The sequence below is a fragment of the Furipterus horrens genome, unplaced genomic scaffold (assembly GCF_987537825.1).
Source record: "Furipterus horrens unplaced genomic scaffold, mFurHor1.1.pri manual_scaffold_7, whole genome shotgun sequence".
Classification (NCBI taxonomy): Eukaryota; Metazoa; Chordata; class Mammalia; order Chiroptera; family Furipteridae; genus Furipterus; species Furipterus horrens.
Genome location: NW_028327177.1, coordinates 123,645,782 through 123,666,048, shown reverse-complemented (window position 1 = coordinate 123,666,048; position 20,267 = coordinate 123,645,782). Strand labels below are relative to the sequence as shown.

Below are 20,267 nucleotides of genomic sequence, written 5' to 3'. Positions count from 1 at the left end.
CTTTTAGATGCTTAATGACTGTGTATGTACCTTCTTCCCGTGCACCACATGAGTGAGTTTCTCTGGTGTATATAGATAAGGACACTTAGGTACTGCCAAGTCGCCCTCTAATATGGCTGTGCTAACTTATCCACGAGAGAACCTGTTTCTCACGTACTTGCCACCACAGCATCTGTAACTTAGGGGTCCTTTTTAAAAGATTCATCTTTGGGTTTATCTTTGAAAGACAGTGAGTTAGATTAACCTTTCCTAAGACACCTCAAAATCTGTCCTGCAAGGCTGTTGTACAAATTAGAGTAACGTACCAGTTCATTCAGTCTGCAGTTACTTCTAAGTTGCTTTAGTAGCAAAGATCTATCAAGTTTAAAAGAATCTTCCAACTCCAAAGGCAAAGGAAAGTAAGTGAATGTAACAGTGTTAGGTGGTTGTTTTAATATTGTTTATTAGCACAGTAACAAATGCAGACTTAAGTAGTCCGCAACACAGAACCAATCCACGGAGCAACTCCTATTCCACGCCTTACAGTTAACAGCTTAAGGTATTTTACTACAGGTTTTCACAAGTCCTGATTCAAACCTCTAATCTTTTCACAATAGATTGGCATATAAAATAAAATACGTAACTACTCATTTCCTATATGGTGTCTTATAGCCAAGTGTCCATTTAATATATACGAGATGACAGTCTCTAAAAACTGTTAAATATCACTGTTCCCTTCCAGGAAGAGAAAACAAGTTTCAATTTTTTTTAAACAAAAAAGTATGCAGTTTTGAAAGGACGTCACATAAATGGCCGTGTGTGTAACCTGTACAAAATTAGGCTGTTTTAAGTTTACAGACTACAAGCAACTGAATCCAAATGTCTATTCTCCTCTGTACTACATCTTAGCTTATATTGCAGCACTAATGACAATTTCAAATGTTGCTATTACCAAATCTGTCTACTGTAGCAAGATACCTTAAGTTACAACAAAATCTTAGGAAATAAGACTGAATAATATCTGTTATAGAAATACCCTACTCTTTACCAACTCCCACCCTCCCCCACCCCTTCAAAATCATAAGCAGCTCTCTCTGTGACAGACAAATAATGTAAGAATTGTGAAAACCCAGTTTATGTAGCGTATCTCTTGGTCCACTGTCTGGCCATTCTGTCATGTTCTGCTCTGTTGGTCATATACTGAGTGGCAATGCTTCCCACCAAAGGGTCGGCTGCAAGAAAAGAATGTAGATTAAGTTTTAGCAAATAAATGAGCAACAGCTTGGGAAGAAATGTTTCAAGGGTATGTGATCAAATTCATCTTTGAAACACCACTCTACCATTCTGGGTAGTTTAAAAAACATAGCATGCAGGGTGGAAAATTCTTATCAAAACACAATGCTCAGGCTTTTAGTACTGGTCTGGCTCTACCTCCGTCGTTCTTCCCTCCCTCTCCCGACCACCACTGCCCAAATGGAGGGATTTCTTTTGCAATAGAAACTGGGATGTTGAAGGCTCCAGACCACAGTGAACATCCAGCTGAGTTCCTGACCTTTCCTTTCACTGGCTGGCAGCAGTTACGACACTGAGTACTGTGTCATCCTCGTGGCTGTTGCAGTGCAACACTGTTCACCTAGAAAGGACCTGCACCTCCAAGTCAGACCAGGTCCAAACCTGGACCTAAGTATAGTGTTTTTCTGAATCCTAAACAGAATTTTTAATAATGGAAAGTAAGCCCCCATCAGTCTGTTAATAAGTGTTTAGCAAAGAAATGTCACTTTCAAAATTGACCACCACCTCAGTAACCAGCTATAGGGCAAGTGCTCAGAAAACCTGTAGGCACAGGTGAGGGTACACAGGCAGAGCTCCACATGACAAGTCTGTGGTGTGTTTTAAGAGAACCATGTGAGAAATAAATATACAGGGTAGGGCGAAAGTAGCTTTACAGTTGTGACAATGCAAAACAATTTATTCTTGTATTATTATTTTTTATTATTTTATTTTCAATTTTAACAACCGTGAAGCTACTTTTGCCCCATCCTGTACAAAAGGGAAAAAAATGAGAGCGGATGACTGAAAAACGTAGAAACCTATGACAAACTGGAAGTCTTCAGTTCCTAGAACATATATCCATTAATGGTGGAGCTGCTGCATTTTTCAACTAGTAGACTGAACTTCTCTTGATTAAAAGATTCTTTGAAAAGCAATGTTTGTCCTTTGAAAGCTGGTAGGAAAAGAAAATCTGCTTTATCTTTCGAAAATCTTAATTTATGTGGAAAAAAAAGTATTTTTGAGGCAAGGAAGACTAAAACAAGGTAAAGAATCATTAACCTTACCAGGATTACAATCTGTAAGAAGTGAGCAGATAGAAAGGAGGACTTTAGAAATGGTTAGTGCTGGACTCCAATTATCTTTCAATATGTCCAAGCAAATAACTCCTTGACTGTTAATATTACAGTGATAGATTCTTGTCCGAAATGTAACCTAAAAAAAATAAGATAGTGTTACACAGAAAACATCAAACCTGAGATTTAAAAATGTTAATTCTATAATCATTTTTTAAAAAAACCCATCAACAAAAAGCAAGGTAACTTAAGTACAATATTTCTTGAATTTATCTTTAGCAGTTTTAATGTTATAAATATTTTTGTAGCGTTTCCAAGTTTTGAATAGCTAATTGTTTGCTGACCTCTTGTGTGAGCTGATAGTACTACAAGGCCTCAAAGTAAGCTTTAGAATCATAAATTCAAACTAAGGTACATAAAGACAATTAAACAATGATCACACACTCAGAGCTGTCATAAAAGTTGAAGATCTATTTTATTTTATTTTATTTACTTATTTTTTGCCTATTCTGACCTTTACATCATATCTTGTAGATATCCTGTACACCTAAGTCACAGAATTCACTATAATGGAGTCCCCTCAGGTGAGGAGGCAGACAGAAGCCACATGAGCCTGGGTTATTTTGTTTGGTCTAATTTTTATTTGTGAGATACCCTGGATCATTCCAAAGTAAAAAGAATCTATAACTTTACCATTTATTTTTATTGACAGACTTCCAATCACTTGCTTCTGCAATTGTGCCTAACAGTGAGCTCCATCCCCAGGAAGAGGTTTTCCTTCTGACAGTATGAATGAGAATCATTATACAGAGTATCACAGGAGGTGGACTGGTTACATCCAAAGCCTGGAGGGTAAGAATTTTAACACCACCAAAAGACAACAAGGAATAGAATCCAAGACTCTGCGATTCTGATTCTTAATTGTCCTAGTGTGTGAATATTTTGACACCATTTTAAACTGTTCAGGAACTTTTTGAGTGGAAAATAGGGGGGTTAATTGCTATGTTACTATAAATACGGTAGCAATCCCCTCCTTAGAGGTGGTTTTGCTTTCCATGAGTTCAGTTGCCTATGGCCAACTGTGGTCTAAAAATATTAAGTGGAGAATATCAAAAGAAACCATTCATGTTTTAAATTATGAGCCACTCTGAGTAGCATGATGAAATCTCACACCATCCTGCTTGGAACGTGAATCACCCGTCAGTCCAGCACATCCATGCGTGTAACGCCTCTCACGCACAGCCATCTGGGTTATCACATCACCTGTCAAGGCACTGTAGTGCTTGTTCACGTAACCCTTATTTTACTTAATAATGGCACATTCACCTACCGTTTTTATTACAGTATAGTGTTCTGTTTTATTAGTTGTCCTTAATCTCTTACTATGCCTAAATTACAAATTTTTAAACTATCATAGATATTTATGTATAGGAAAAAAACAGTACAGTTGACCCCTGAATATTGGTTTGAACTGTGTGGGTGCACTTAAATGGATTTTTTTCAATAAATATTATAAATGTATTTACTTTATTGTATGTAATACATATAACATACAAAATGTGTTCTACTATCGGTAAGGGTTCTGGTCAGCAATGACTATTAGTAAAGTTACAGGAGAGTACAAAGTTACATCTGAGTTTTCTACTGCACAGGGGGTCAGCACCCCTAACCTCCAAACTATTCAAGGGTCAACTATATACAAACTTGGTACTCTCCGTGGTTATAGGAATCTACTGGGTGTCTTGGAACATATCTCCTGGGGATAAAGGGGGGACTACCATAGCAGGACCAAACAAAACAGTTATTCCTAGAAGTGGTCTCTGCCAAACGAGGCAAAGTCAACCCGAAGGAGGGTTTTGTATGCATCCAAATGTACTTAAGAGATTGATTAAGATAGTGATTTTCAACTGGTGTCCCACAAGAATTTTTAAAACATGCAATAAATTTTGCATGTCAGGGGCACTGACCTCTTTTCCCTTAGATTGTCAAATAAAAAGAATGACAACAGCCAACACAACAAGAGCTGTCCAGCTTCAGATTGGCAAAAAAAAAGAAAAAAAGTTTTTTGGTATCCCACAGAATTTTAGGGATTAGTTTATGTGTGTCATGAGATGAAAAGCATTGAAAAGTTGCTACATTAAGATACGAACCTATTTTTTTGTGGTTGAAAACAATTTTAAAAGCTTCAATAATCTCTCATGGGAACATGTAATTTTAGTATAAATTAGATGAATCTCTTACCTTTGGAGGCTTGAAGGGGTATTCTGGTGTAAAAGTGATATCAAGGAAGAAGACACCACCCTCATACACGGATCCTGGTGGCCCTAGAATGGTTGATCTCCATTCATAGATGTTATCGCCTTTGGGACCAGCACTGTGAAATAACATATCAGAAGTTAAGTGATGGTGGTGCCATCCTGATTTTTACAGTGTTATCAAAATAAGGAAGATCCCCTCTCTTCTCTCTTTTTTCCTTAATGTGTGGATTCCCTCCACAAAACAGAAGTATCTATTGGACACAATCTGAGGCAGGACTACACCAAACCCATCAACTTTAGGTCAAGTAAGCTGAATAATAAAATAATGTTCAACACATTCTTAGCCTACTTAGCTGTGAATAAGCAAGAAATCCCTCAGTTCTCAAACCTCTTAACACATCCTAAGAAAATGTAAATGCTTCAAAAAAAGGAGAAACACTCCTCAGCACTCAGGAGGTCTTTGCTCACAGCTATATCATTTCTGATGACCATTTAAGCACAAAAGGTTAATTTCTGACTCACTGACAAGTTCTTCCTTGCCCACGCGTCTCTCTAATCTCACCCTAAAAGGAGTGCAATAGTTTGCAGTATTTTTTACGTTATTAACTATGTTGGGGGCAGGAGAAGAACGATGAAAGTACCTAATTTTCATTTCAATATATTTTAAAGTTCATAATCAGGTTCTCTAAATATTCTAGCTGGAATGTCAGTCTATCCCATACCTGTTAAATCACTGTTATTTACACTTAGTCACACCATAATTTGGTCATTACAAAATGCTCTGCATTCAAAAGTACATCAACTCCAGGACCTATGAAGAGCTTAATATATCCACCTGAGTATAGTACTCAGCTACTGAGAAGAGAGAAAAAGACAAAAAGCTTGGGAAATGGTCTTGGTTAGTAAAAGACCTCGCTCGGCATGATGATAGCACCAGTGGTCAGCTTACACATTTTCATCTCAGATTTCTCAAACCTAACTAGAAACAGCTGCTTCAAGGATAATGATATATATCAGCCAACTAAAAGGTCTTTACTAGGAGAGACTTATGTAACAGTCAATACATAGAATAATTTCTACAGAGCAGGCAAAATTGCTCTTTTAAATAAATACATGGTGTGAGATGGATTCATTGACTCAAACACTTATTGAAAGCCCATGTGTTAGGCAGAGTGTTAAATGTCAGGGGTTTCTATAATGAACAAGAAAAAAAAAGCCTTGTCTTCAAGAGGCTCCAGCCAACTGGTTAGAGAAGGTCCAACTCATTTAAAAGAAAGATGCAATGAAGAGAATGGGGGGAAGGGGAATAAAGGACAAAAGAAAGAAAACACCCATCTACCTGTGGCCCTCCCTATACTGTCCTTTCTTCAAACCAACCATAGATTTTTTTTTTTCAGTCTGAAATTTGGAGTGGAAGAAGCAACAGAACCATACATTAGGGTAATAAGCATATAAAAGAAAACCATAAAGAATCAAAAGGAGGGGAATCAAAAATATGGCAAAAAGGGGGGGGGGGCAAAGGGGAGAAAACAGGGACAAAAGAATAGAGTCTGGGGGGAAGAGGAGGGCCCAAAATGGTTGGGAATTTTTTGATAATTAAAATAAGGAGGAGGGTTGGGGGTGATGACCATTGTTACTCATTATTCCCACAAGCTCCCCCAGTATGGTCCTTTAATTTAATCTCCCTGCGATAGGTGCGCCCTACACCATCACAAACTTGTTTCAGACTGGATATGTATGAAAGGAGACCATTTAACACTGTCTCTAATATGAAGTCTTACTTATATGCAGTTTTGTTTTTTTTTTAAAGAAAAGGTGGCTTCTTACTTTTACATAGCATCTGACCATAATTTTCACAAGGGTGGGATAAAGGCAAGCCCTTAATCAGCCCTCTCCTACTAGGAACATGCAGTAAATAACCTCTCTAGTGAAAGCATACTACCCTGATTACTGCTTCATATCCTGAGGTCACAACTGGTCCTTGGCCATCGTAAGTTTGCTTTGTTAACTACATATTTACACACAGCATATGTACTCAGCCTGAAAAATCTAGACACTGGCAGATAATAGCTATGACACCTACTTATTGGACTAGAGTTAACTGAAAAGTGAACTACGATGAAAACACTCATGCAGATAAGAAGATGAACTGTCCTCTTTTATCTAATTCATGATCTCTAAGACTTAAGGAAAAAGGCTACTACTGTAAACCCCTCCTTTTTTTTTTTTTAAAGAGGACCCAAGGCCAAGAGGAGAAGCTAGGTCGGCCATCTAAAACCCAGCACTGGCAGCATTCCAAGCTGCCACCTAAAACTCGTGATTAGTACCGTACACTTTTCCTCATAGTCAGCTTGGTGATACTAAGAAAGTGACCCAGGAAAAACTCAAGAGTAAAGTCAGCCTAACCCTAGACTTAGTCCAGTTCTGCTGGCCCTTTAGTATAGATGAAAGACAATAAGCCACAACATGTAGATTTTATGGATTGTTCAGAAAATTGGTGGTTTCCAGATTTGACTGTTCATCAAAATATATATATATTCCTGACCACTCATCCCAGGCCTACTAAGTTTATAATATCCAGAGGGGACCCAAGAATCTGTTATTTAAAAAGCCCCCCCGGCCCCCGTGGTCTTTAAAGAGGTCATTTGCATTTGGAGGCTAATGGCATGGGTCACAGGAAGTGGGACAGCCACTTCAGAACATAAACTTTCATGCTGTACAGCTCATCACCTGCAATATAACCAGACATCCAAATCAAGGTCGCCACTTGTTTGTAATTAGCTATTACTTTGGGTGTGAACTTCTCTGAAAGTTCAGAAAAATTTACAGTAAAGGGAGTTAAGGAGGCAGAAGCACAACAGAAACACAGCTATGTAATAAAAAAGAAAAGATGTACCATGCTTCTGTTAAAGTATAAAATGTGGAATAAAGGTGGGCTATGAGAAAAATAATACTAAGTAAAATAATATCACATGGAGTTGAAATCATAAAGCATGAAATACGAGCCCTGGAGAAGACTCAGCAGTGTGGATCCCTAACTTGTGGGGTCCTCAACCAGGGCTTGGGAATTACCACTGAGGCCTGAATAAAAACTTGAGACTCTTTAAAGTTGTTAGGAGATAAATTCGTGTAGCTTTTTGTCATATGCATTTTCTTAACCAGAGAATAAAATGAAAATTATGGTATAGAGGCCCGCAAAACTTAGGACTTTTTCATGTTCTCGCTGGAAAAGGTAGGATCTACAGACCCAGCTGGCAGGGTCTGTTACAACTCCCAGAAGGCCACTGGCAGGGAGAACAGGGAACAAGAGAATCTTTCCCTGTGACTGTTGAGGAAAGGCCTGTCCAAGCACCCCACCCATTTCTCTATAAAATGATTAACCAGGTTTACCCTCAGGTCAGCGTATGCTTTTAGCAATATTCTGTCCCCTCCCTTTAACAGAAGATACTTTTGGTTCCACAGTAAGAAATATGGCTTCAGCCCCTGGCTGCTGTGGCTCAGTGGATTGAGCATCGGCCTGCGAACCGTGTCGCTGGTTCGATTCCCAGTCAGGACACATGACTAGGTTGCACGTCAGGTCCCCAGTTGGGGGCGCGAGTGAGAGGCAACCACACAGTGATGTTTCTCTCCCTCTCTTTCTCCTTTCCCCTCTCTCTATAAATAAAATAAACAAACAAATAAATTATTTAAAAAAAAGAAAAGAAAAAAAAATATGGCTTCAATTTCAAAAACTGCTTGAAGTATACTTTAGAATAACGTATATTTAGTTAAATTAGGAGTCTTAAGTGATTACAAAGTAAAGAAAGTTCTAAATTGGGAGATGGGGGGGTTGAAAGTAAGATATTAAGAAAAGATGAGAACAAAAAAATACATATCCCTGTTTGAAGATGCTGAAACTTGTGTTTAGAATCTTTGTATAAGGCTGAAGCTGAGACTCCTGGCAAAACAAGACCATGCCTTTGCCTTTCAGATTTTGTCAGTGATTTAAGGTTTACTTGTAACAGAAACACTTTTCAAAACAAAAGTATGATAGTTAGACCTTTTATACAAGGCAAAAAGAATTCTGCCCTTAATTTGGTTTTTCTTCCTTCTAGTCAAAAAAAAAAAAAAAATACAACTGTGGCAAACACTTTAAGAAAAATAATAGTCCTTTCTAATTTTGACACAGTATTTTCTCATTTCTATAATGGTTTCTGACTTCATACAAGTACATTAACATTTGGACCAGCAGCTGTCATGAACCACGACACTCTTCTGTTGGTACTGGAAGGCCTGTCTGTTGACTGACAGGCACCGTCTCCGTTAGGTAAACTCAATGACGAGGACCTCGAATAGCCTTTCCTACAATCCTAGAGATCCTCCTCTCCAGTGTTCACTGGTCGGGGTGGTTACAGGTCATATAGTTCTAATGCCTCATCATACAAAGCAAAGACCTCTTAAGTGGTAATAACTTTTGCTCAACACATGTGTTTTTGATTTTGTTTTTAACACATATGGTTTTAAACAGAATCTGAACAGCATAAAATGTAACCAATCAATACAAATCACTTAAGGTATAATTCCTAGAAGTTAATAAAACCAATTTAAAAAACATTTATTAGAGCAGTCTTACTAGAATTTAGGGTGCTCTCTGAGTTGACTTAATCAAGTTTCCAAGATAAACCACATAAGCTAATGTTTAAATTGCATTTTGTTTTAAAATTGTTTTTTGTGAGTCCTCCCCCATCCCCATCCTCAAATACTAACTTATTACATACTACTCTATTATTCTTCCATTTCATTAGTTAGAAACCAAAGCTGCATTTTAGTTTTCAAATGGTGACACCAGTTTCTTACAAAGAGCATTCTCGAAGCAAGGTAAAACTTATAATCATTTTTTTAACAATTTCTACTTCCATCTGATCAATTTAAAAATTTTTTATTGGGAAAGGTTCCCCTTGCTTACACATATAAAAACCCTGATGCAGATGTTATCTTAAGCATAATTCTAAAAAGCCTGCCTACCTGGTTTTATACCCTAGAAAAAAGTGAGGAATGAGAGGCTGGGAAGATGGAGACAAGAAACGTGTTACAATTAAGCACTGCACAGCAGCTGCAGGAAGGGAGAGTGAAAAAGGGCAGGTTAGCAAGTGTGCAGACACATTTCAAAGAGGGGGAGAGGCTCAGGGTTAAACTGATTTAGAAGCTGAGTTCTACCCACCTAAAATCCCCAAATAATTTCTGATGCTATCTCCATAGTACAATGACTGCTTTCAAGAAACTAAAGAACTGACGCTTGGAGCAAACTTTATCACAATTTCCAAAACTAGATGTGGCAAAGACTGCAGATAGGCTAGTCCATGTCTATTCTCTTCTTTGTAGAAGCTTCATGATAAAGTGAACTGGTTGCTCATATAACATGTACTACGCACATCACAAAAATCCTAACCCAAACGCCCACATTTCAAAACAGTAGCCCTAGAGTGGTTGCAACTGGGGGTCATTTTGCCCTCCCCTTCTAGCCCCCAATACTTGGCAATGTCTGGGGACATTTAGGAAGGACAGTGCTACTGGCTCCTAGTGGGAGAGGCCAGGGATGCTCCTCACCATCCCACAACACACTCGACAGCCCCCAACAAGAAAGAGTCCTCTTGGCCCAAAATGTCAAGTGCTAAGACTGAGACTCCTGTCTTCGAGGAAGGAAATTTACTCCAAGGTAAGCTAGTAAAGGGAAAAGCTTCAGTCTGAATCCCTGTCGTCAAACTCCAGTGCCTGTCCTCTTATCTTTGTTTTACTGCTCTGTACCTGGTACAGGACAAAAACATCCAATGCACGTGGTTATTATTGAAAGTTAGACTTGCAAATACCCTAAATTCCTTTAGACCCCTGCTACTAAAAATGTGGTTTTCAGCAGCTGGGCAAAGCCGCATCAGCATCCTCTGGGAGTCTGTTAGAAACGCACTCCCAAGACTCCACCCCAGACCCAGGCATCCAGAATTTGCAAGATCCCCAAAGGATCCTATGCACATTAAAGCTTGAGAAGTCAGCTACAGATGACATCAGGTGGCAATGAATACCAATTCTTTCTAGTCTTCTAGATTTAAATTACCATTTGTATTATCTGCCTCTCTCCTTCACTATTTATAATTCTTTGCAGTAAGTATCAGCCTTGGTAATGCCTGTAGGAAGAGATCCACAATTAGATCTATATTCTCTAAACAAACATACTAATCAAAATCCATTCTTAATTTACTTACTTTTGCTAAGAAATTCAAAGAGAATATGATAAAATAATATGCATGTAGCAATCTACCAGAGAGAACCCTCATCTCCCATAAGGATCTTCCAACACAGTCTCTAGGGAACGCAAGCTGCCTTCTCCATGAGATCTACTTAGCACACCCAGAGGAATTTTATTAAAAATAAAAATAAATAAAAATAAACTAATGTCCTCAGCATCCCTTCATAAAACAGCAGCCATTTATAACCTAGAAATCAGTGGCAGGAGGAACTTGAAAAATCAGAAAACCTCCCTAAGGTGACTAGGCTGATGACATGGTGAGCGCTATCCAAAAGTGGAACAATCACTGCCATAGACCTACTAACCACGTTAGAGAGGCCTCCTCATACAAGGTGGTACTGCTAGGGACGGACCATTCAGGTGACGGTCCCTTGGAAAGACCTTCTAGACAAGGGCCAACCTAAAGGACTCCCAGAAAAGCTGGTGCCCACTTTGGAATTCACCGTCAGTAGTATCCAGTGTATCTAATCAGCTGGGCTAGAAGAGTGGCCCAAATGGGAGGGAAACTAACTCAGACACTTAAGGTCTAAAACAACATGAGCATGTCTACCAAGAATGGCCATCCCAACATAGAGGAAACGGTGTCCACTGTCTTCGTCCAGCACAAAGTAGGTAAACCTTACAAAAAATTTGACATAACTTTTCATGAAGCACAATGCTGATTTAAGGGCTATGGAAGCTCTGGAGCTTTTGTGGAATTTTTCCAAACCACACAGAATGCTATAGCCATGTGGTGCACAATTTCTCTAACATCAGATTTTAAGTTTCTAGACAGTAGTAATTTCCGACATACTAGTAATTAACAATATTTAATGAGCTGTTCAAAATATGTACCACTCACTGTTTAGAATTACATGACAATATTTTCAAATTGGGCAATAACAAAAAACCACAAAAAGCTCAATCTTACCCAGTTAGCCATTCAATTGTAATTTTACCTTATGTGCTGCTCCAATAATGCATCACCACTGGAAATTTACATCTTAATACTAAAAAAATTAGATGCACACAGAGTAAGGATACAATTTTTAAAAGAAACTGTCTTCAAGATAATTTGAAAAAGACTCCAGTGGGGATGGTAAAGGAAGACCTAGAAAACCACTGACATCAGGAGATCTTAGTCTCAACTAGGGATGGCTGAGTATGAGTATTTAATAAGCCGAGCTAAGAATGAATCATGCTATCTGTTCTGGACTATTAACATAGAAGTGGGGGTCAGTAGCAAACAAGTAAAACGACCAACTAGTCCTCTGTCAAGGGCCTAAAAGAAAATGGGGGGTGGGGGGGGGTACCTTGAGGAACAACACACAGGAACCATTACAGAGAATTAAAAGATCAATATCCCACATGTCTCAAAAGCTATTTCCCTGTGCAAGGTTAAACAAGTAGGTGGGTATTCAGGATAAAGGTGGATCAGACAATAGCTCTTTTCTAAATAAGCCTGACTTAGAAAATTCTAGTTTGCTTCTTCCCCAGAGAAGTTAAAAAAGAAAACAAAACAGGGTCAGAGCAGAATGACGTTTAAGGCCACGGTGATTACTCCTCCATTCCCATTAAAATAACCCAGAGCTAGGATATGCACCTTAAGAGTCAAGTGGCTGAGTCCTGATTTTTTGGCTTCAATGCTTATATTGGCACATATAAAACTGCTATCTAAGTAAGTAAACAGAAATCGATTATTAGTTTCTGGTTCTTACAGTAAATCAGTCCACAGGGCCCAGTAAACACAACTAAGTCTCCTACTGGTGTAACTATTGTGTGTGAGGCAGTTGGTGGAAATCCTTATAGACTTTTTGAGGGGATGTTGTGCAGTTGTTAACACCTGTACCCCTCCACACATTTAGCACTGATCCTCAAAAACCACAGTGTCGTACACACACAAATCTATTTGAAGAATACCAAAATTCTCCAAAAGGTTTTATTCAATTCTAAGAAACGATTCTAGAACACATCTGTGACTGTGAAATTATCATAAAGGTTTCCCATTCACTCACACGTCCTGCACAGCTTCCGCACTGCAGCTGCTACCAATCTCAGCCTGCAGGTGGGCAGGCAGGGGGCGGCATGGTCAGTGGGAAACCTGGCAAGTGAAGTAAGTGTAAATGAGCAAGAGACAGGTTCAACATCTTACGTGGAGCAGAGAGTGTTACCTAAACTATCTTGCCACAGTAATTTTTTTTGGTCACTTATTAGATGGTGTGAATTTATTGTATTTCATTGGTAAATATTTTTATTTTATTTAGTAATAATAATTTTACATTTTATTATCGCCTCCCTCTGCTCTTGGAAGTGTTCTAATAGGCCCCAGCCAGTAGTATGTCCTTGAGTAAGGGTAAAAAAATAATCATTTTAAAAAAGTGTCCCAATTTAAATGATATTGTTAACCTGTTTCCGAGGGGATTTAACACCTTCCTGCACTGTGGAAATCAGCTTGCAACTCCCCTGCCAGTATCCACTCTAGCAATATTGCTGATTCTTGGTCCTCAACCTGCATCCTCCTTCAAAGGCTTTGAGTAAACACCCAAGCAGGTGTCTCTCCTCTTAGGCCCAGGTCCCTGCAGCTGGAGGGCAGACACCTTCCGCCAAAGCTGGCATTCATGTCATCAGGGAAAGGCAAGGTCAGGCTTCTCCCAGGACCCTTTTAGCGAGCCCACGGGTCAAAACTATCTTCATAACTCAAACATTATTTGCCCTTTACTCTCCTTCTCTCACCTTTGTACTGTGAAGTTTTCCTGGGCCTGCTACGTAAGGTGCGCTATGGCAACAGACAGTGCAGGCACCAATATGAAAATCCAGCTGCTGTCTGAAGTCAGACACTAAAGGAATTTGCAAATTTGTGAAATAGTTCCACTCTTCTAAGTTTTTTACATTTGGAAAATAAGTTATTTTTCATTAAAAGATTTTGTAATTTTAAGCGTATTATAGTCTTAAATGTCTTAGCCTTAATTTTGAATATAGTAAAAATTTATAATTATTAACCATATAAACAAAAGCTCTCTTCCTGGGGGGGTGGGTAAGGGGGTCTGTAATAATATTTAAGACTGTAATAGGATCCTGAGAACAGCTGGGTATATTATTTTTAAATGCTATTAACATAACTGGCAAACAGGTGTTTCACTTTTACTCTCATCAGATATTAAAAAAACAACTAAAACGAAAAGCTTCAAACAGGAACTAGAAGACACTACAAATGAATGGTTTTATATTTGGGCAAGTGGGGAAAGCCATTCCTATCTTGACAGCCTGTAGCAGAGTCTGTCCACGCCTCCACGTCCACACCCACATCCCTCCGGCCTCAAGGTCCTAACATGCTCCTGTCAGCGCCCAGCTGCCCCAGCTGCATCTCGCTGACTAGAAACTATGTTGTCCATGGCACCTGGCAGGAAGTGCAGGTAAAAAATCAACTCCCTGTGATCCTTTTCCAACGCGATCCACAGACTCTTTGACATTCCTCCAGAGAGTAGAGTCTAATTCCCTTCCCTCTGAATACACGCTGGTCACACTGATATCCAGGTGATGCAGTGTCACTTCCCAAACTAGGTCCCCTTTAAAAAGTTGAGTTGGTTCTCCCTCAGCTCACATGCAGCTGTCTCCCTCCCTCCCTCTCTCTCTGCGCCTTGGAAACCAAACACCATGTGAGAGACCTGTGACTACCCTGAAGCATACCTAGTGGAGAGACCACGGGGAAAGACAGCACAGAGGGGATGCCTGAGAAGCCCCGGATGTCCCAGCCCTCAGCCCAGACACCAGCCAGACACCAGCCATGTGAGTGAGGAAGCCTTCAGATGACTCCAGCCTCCGCCTCTGTAACTGCATGAGAGCCAGCCCCAGTGAGCCCCCAACCCCCATATACAAATGGTTTACACCACATAGTTTAGGGTGTCGTGTGAGGCAGCGATAAATAACTGGAACACTCCCCAAGAGCAGCCCTTAACCAATAGCTAACTGTTTGGATGGGACAATTCTGAGGCAGGTGCTTTACCCCAATTCCCCAGAGTATCCCCTCAGACAGCTTTCACTGTGGGAGCTGGCTAATAAGGCATCCTTTATTGACAGTGTTACTTCCCACCTCTACTTTTGTTCCTTAACACCATTAAAGAAAGCTACAGCTCACTCTTAAACAATGCCAGGGTTAGGGACACCAACAGCCTGCCCCCTGCCCCCACAGTTGAAAATTTGCATGTAACTTTTGACTCCACCAAAATGTAACTACTAATAGCCTACTATTGACCAGAGCCTTACCAATAACACAGTCAATTCACACACATTTTGCATGTTATATGCACTATATATACTGTATTCTTACAACAAAGTAAGCTAGAGAAGAGAAAATGTTAAGAAAATCATAAGGAACAGAAAATACATATTCAGTCCTGTACATATATGTTAAGAGTGAGCCACGTGTGAGTGGACCCGCACAATTCAAACCCACGTTGTTCAAAGGTCAGTTGTACTTATATTTGAATTCCTTTCTGGGGAAACCAAAGCTGAGACACCACTGAAGTTAAAAACAAACTACACTTACAAGGAAAAGATGAATAGATGTGACTACATAGTAAAAACTGAAAATCTTTAAGAGAAAGACATGTCTTAAGATACTTGTAGTACAGGCATACTTCGGAGATATTGCAGGTTTGGTTCTAGACCACGGCAATAAAGCAAGCATCACAATAAAGCGAGCTGTAATCTTTTTGCTGCTGGAGGGTCTTGCCCTCAATGTGTAAAAAATGCAGTATCTGTTAAGAGCAATAAAACAAAACACAATAAAAAGATATATGCCTATACATGATTAAGGATTAATATCCTGACCATGAAAAAACTTTACACAAACCAAAAACAATGGCTCAGAAGTGATGTGGTTGTGTTTAACAATTATACTTTCGTACACTCCGCAGCTCTCGGGTGATGAGGTATGCATCCTGAACAGGGTGTAAAGAAACCCATAATGCACTGTCAACTGCAAAACAACCTCACTTTTTGTAAGACATTTAATAGTAGTTATACCTGCAGAATGAGATGCAGGGAATTAGTTTCTCCTTTAGACAGATCTAAATTACTAGGATTTAAAAAAATAATGATCATGCTTAACCTTTATAATACAAAGGGTAGAAGAAATGGAATCTAATCTACCTAGTAATAGAGAAAGTCAACTAATAGAGAAAGTAACTATGGTTACCTTGGAGTAAGTAGGGTTTCTGACTAGAAAGCCAGTGCTTTACTGTCTTGGCGGATGGCAAGTAGTCAATCTGGGCTACTTAAGCATAGTTTTTGTAGACTATGTCTTAGAACAGAGTCACTAAAGGGGGGTTGGGAGCAGGCTTTTGACAAATTCATTCCTGCCTGCCAGGGCCCAAATATGTTTTCAACCATGACCCAGTGATTTACTGCATATATTCAGATGAAGATCTGAAACAGGCATTTGTAGGAAATAAATAACTGCTCCCATCCCCAACTTACAGCTTTATGAAATCCATCAGGAATTCCAAGGGGTTAAAGTCTCCTGTGGTCAATTTAAAAGACAAATCTGGCGCTAACGTAAAAGGTTCCACTGACATTTAATTTGAAAATGATGGCCCTCCAGTCTTCCCTTCTCCTCCCTCCTGTCTTCAAAAGCCCACTGTTCTTTCCTAACCTGTCTCTCTACCACGTCCCAGACATGCCACTGAGAGACAGGCGGAATCCAGGGGGAGACTGCAAACCCTCCAATGGTGGGAATCAAAGGGGCTCAAGTTTATCCAACAGCAAGATGCAAACACTTCTCAAAACGAGGCAGGGGGATCTGATAGCCTACCTGCAAACAGATCTAGCGAATATACCAGCTGCTAGCAAAGATGATCTGTTCAATGTATCTAAGTTATCTAGCTAAATCATCAAAACATAAAAGACTTGAAGTAGGTGCATTGTATGTAAATTATAGTGAGGTAAAGTAGATTAAAATTTACCTGAGCATAAGCAAAATAAAGTTTGAATTCAATTCTCCAAAATTGTATGAAGCATCGGTTTGTTCTGACGATGTTATATATAAATCATTCTCAGAACCAACAGAAAACAAAAGCAGAAAACTACCCTAACATTTGCTTCAGAAACATCATTTTCAAAGTTCTTCCATAAACTTTGATCTTTACTCAAATTCTTTGTAACAGGAAAGGTAACATTATCGCCATTTTAAGGATGGGGAAACAGATTCAGGAGGTTAATCGATGCGCTTGTACAAAGTGCTAAAGCTAGGAGGTCACACACAGTTCTGGCCAATGCAAATCGGGCTTTCCAGCAGCGATGTTCTTTCCACTCCATCCAGGGAGCTCCCAACAAAATGCTCTCCTTTTGACTCACCTCCAATTTTGTTTAATCACATTAGCTACTCTGCCTTTCCTACCTTATTGTTTCATTTCTCATTCTCATTTGGATAGGAGCTGGAATTAAACAGAAAAGAAAGCCTTGTGATCTAAGAGGTATCAAAATTTCTTAGAACAAAAATGGATTGTCCTGGCTGGTGTGGTGGCTCAGCTGGGTGTCATCCTGCAAACCAAAGGGTGCAGGTTCGGTCCCCAGTAGCAGCCCGTACAAAAAGCAACCAATTCATGCCTCTCTACATCAGTTTTTCTCTCTCTTTCTTCCCTCTCTCTCAACCCTCTTTTTATTTCTCTCTCGCTCTCTCTAAAGCAATGAAAAAATTTGTCCTTGGGTGAGGATAAAAACATTGGTTCACTTTATTTGTAGAAATAAACTAACTGAGAACAAATACATTCCACAGAGTACTTAGTGTGGAGGAGAGGGGATTTCGATAAAAATGTGACAAATACCAAAATGATAAGAATCCCCTGCTTAAAGAAAACCAAAGACTGGGAAAACAAGGATCAGTTGGATTGAATAATAATCCAAATGTTATGCTCCTAAATTGCAAAGAGAACAAGAAATAAACACAGTTCATTTTTAAGGAGGAGAAAATAAGTTAGTAAGAATTAGTTATAAAAACATGACCCCTTCCGTGAGAGCATGGATGGACCTGGAGAGCATTAAGTTACGTGAAATACGCCAATCAGAGAAAAGACAAGTATCATATGATTTCACCCATATGTGGAATCTAACGAACTGAACTAACATGAAAAATAGAGACAGACTCACAGACAGAGCGCAGACTGACAGCTATGGGGGTGGGGTTGGGGGGGGAGGGATGGGGAAAAGGACTCATGGACGTGGACAACAGTGTGGTGATTACGGGGGCAGTTTAAGGGGTATAAATGTTAATGGGGGAAAAACACCATGACACTTACTCCCCAGCTCAGAAATTAGTTTGGTCCCAGACCTAGTCCAGGAATTCAGATCCACTCCAATTCTAGTTCACAGTGGCACTGGGAGGCCCAGCAATCATTGGAATGACCTGCGCTGAGAGGGAGGTCAACCCCTGCCTGAGGATACAATATCACCCACTGCTCAATGCTCTGTGAAGCCCAGGCCTCTACAACCTCTTTGTTCCCTCCCTCTCCACTGCAGGATCTGCAGCTCAGAACCGCCAGGAAATCACAGGGTCAGGAGGTGAGGAGAGCTATTTACTGCACTTGGAGAGAATCGGCTGGCTTCTTTCTTGGCCCCAGCTGGCCAAGAGAGAAAGGGGAAGGCTGTTATATTTGCAGAGGGCTGAGAGACTGAATGAGAAAGGCTATCGCCTACGTGTTTAATACAGGGCTGGGCTTGGAGAGGAGGGTCGGGCTTCTTTCTTACTGCTAAAATCTCATTGGCAAATCTCTGTCTACACACACCCTTCTAGCTGAGCAGGAGGTGACAGCTTGAACAAAGCTAGGCATTGCAGCAGCTGCTGAAGAGGCCCAAACTGGAACATTCATTCACATGTGACATTTCAAAGCTGCCCAAGTCTAACAAGTCTAGTACTGGGACTGGTAAGCAGGTACATGGGGCTTTCGCCAGTGGCTACTGGCCAGCCACATTCTGGCTTGCAAATTAATACATGCCGTGCATAAGCTACCTCATGTTAGTATCATTTGCTTTCTAAAATGACTCTAAGTATCATTTAATATTAATTCCCAAGGGAGGACAAACTATTATCTCAAGACAGAAAAGGGTCCTGTATAACAAAAATGTCAGCTAGTATTACCAATTTTATATGAAATACACTCTCAGAGAACTAACTGCTAAGCTTCCTATTCAGGATAGTGCTACAGAAAAGGCCAAGAGGCAAGAAAAGTTCGGATTAAGAGAGATGGAGGCAGTTGCTCCAAGTCTGAAGCAAGCAGTTTGGCAGAGAGGTACAAAATGTGGCCAAGAGCCTACATACTGGGTTGGTCAAAAAGTCTGTTTTGTTTTTTCTGTAAAAATAAAAGACACGTTTTTTATTTTCACAAATAACTTTATTGATTTGAATATTTTGAGTATGTTGACTATCTCCCTCTATTGGTTTCTGGTGGGGAGAGGCCAGGGGTGCTGCTATACATCTTCCAATGCATAAGACAGCCCCACAGCAAAAAATTATTTGGCCAAAATGTTCACTAGTACCAAGTAACTTTGCAAACCACTTCTGACACGTTTGATCAGTCAGAGCACCTTCTCCATATACTGCACAATTTTTTTGCGTTTCACTTGCCTTTTTACCTTTCTTGAAATTAATAAAGCATAATATACTAAAAATATTGTATTTTCTTCCATCTTCAATATTAAAATGGCTGCACAAATTCACCAATGCATGCTGATATGACAGCTGTCACAATAAATTCTAATAAAATTTTTTCGAAGGCACTTAAGAGACAATCAAGCACTACTAAAGCCATTGTATGGAAAAAACTAGACAAACTTATTGGCCAACCCAATACATGACTGAAAAATAAGGATAAAGACAGAAGGACAGCACTGGCTGGTGTGGCTCAGTGGATTGAGCACCAGCTTGCGAACCAAAGGGTTGCCAGTTCAATTCCTGGTCAGGGCACATGCCTGGGTTGCGGGCCAGGTCCCCCGTTGAGAGGCAACAGACTGATGTTTCTCTTCCTCTCTCTTCCGCCACTCCCCTCTCTCTAAAGGTAAATAAATAAAATCTTTAAAAATAATAATAAGGATATAAAAAATGAATCAAGTGAGAATTTTTTAATCTCTTAATTTTTTCTTTCTTAAAAGAAAAAAGCCATAACTTAAGTATTAGACTGGTGGGGGTGGGGAGGCTATCTCAGAACATGCGCATAAAGATGGTAGGCTGAATACATACACCAACTTGTACTCTTTCTCTGAACACTAACATGACAGTAAAGGGATTTTTTTTAGAAAGACATAAACGTACAAAGATAGGGACAGCATCAACAGAAATTCAGTAGCTAGAGGGTGCATGGACAAGTGGTAAAGGACTTGACATATCCAAGGAAGCTGAACCCTAAACTGGCTCTGAAGAAAGCCAAGATCAAC

General features: G+C 39.7%; 1 protein-coding gene across 1 annotated transcript in view; it reads right to left on the bottom strand.

The window, feature by feature from the left end:
* Positions 1-425: 425 nt before the first annotated feature.
* The window catches only part of LOC150005175 (ubiquitin-conjugating enzyme E2 E1), a 68,467-nt gene continuing 48,625 nt past the window's right edge, over positions 426-20,267 (bottom strand). The window contains exons 4-6 of the mRNA XM_090283019.1: positions 4,566-4,698; positions 2,316-2,463; positions 426-1,211 (exon numbers count right to left, since the gene is read on the bottom strand). Of these exons, the coding sequence (XP_090139145.1) occupies positions 1,114-1,211; positions 2,316-2,463; positions 4,566-4,698 (379 nt within the window). The 3' untranslated portion in view covers positions 426-1,113. The remainder of the gene's footprint in view (positions 1,212-2,315; positions 2,464-4,565; positions 4,699-20,267) is intronic.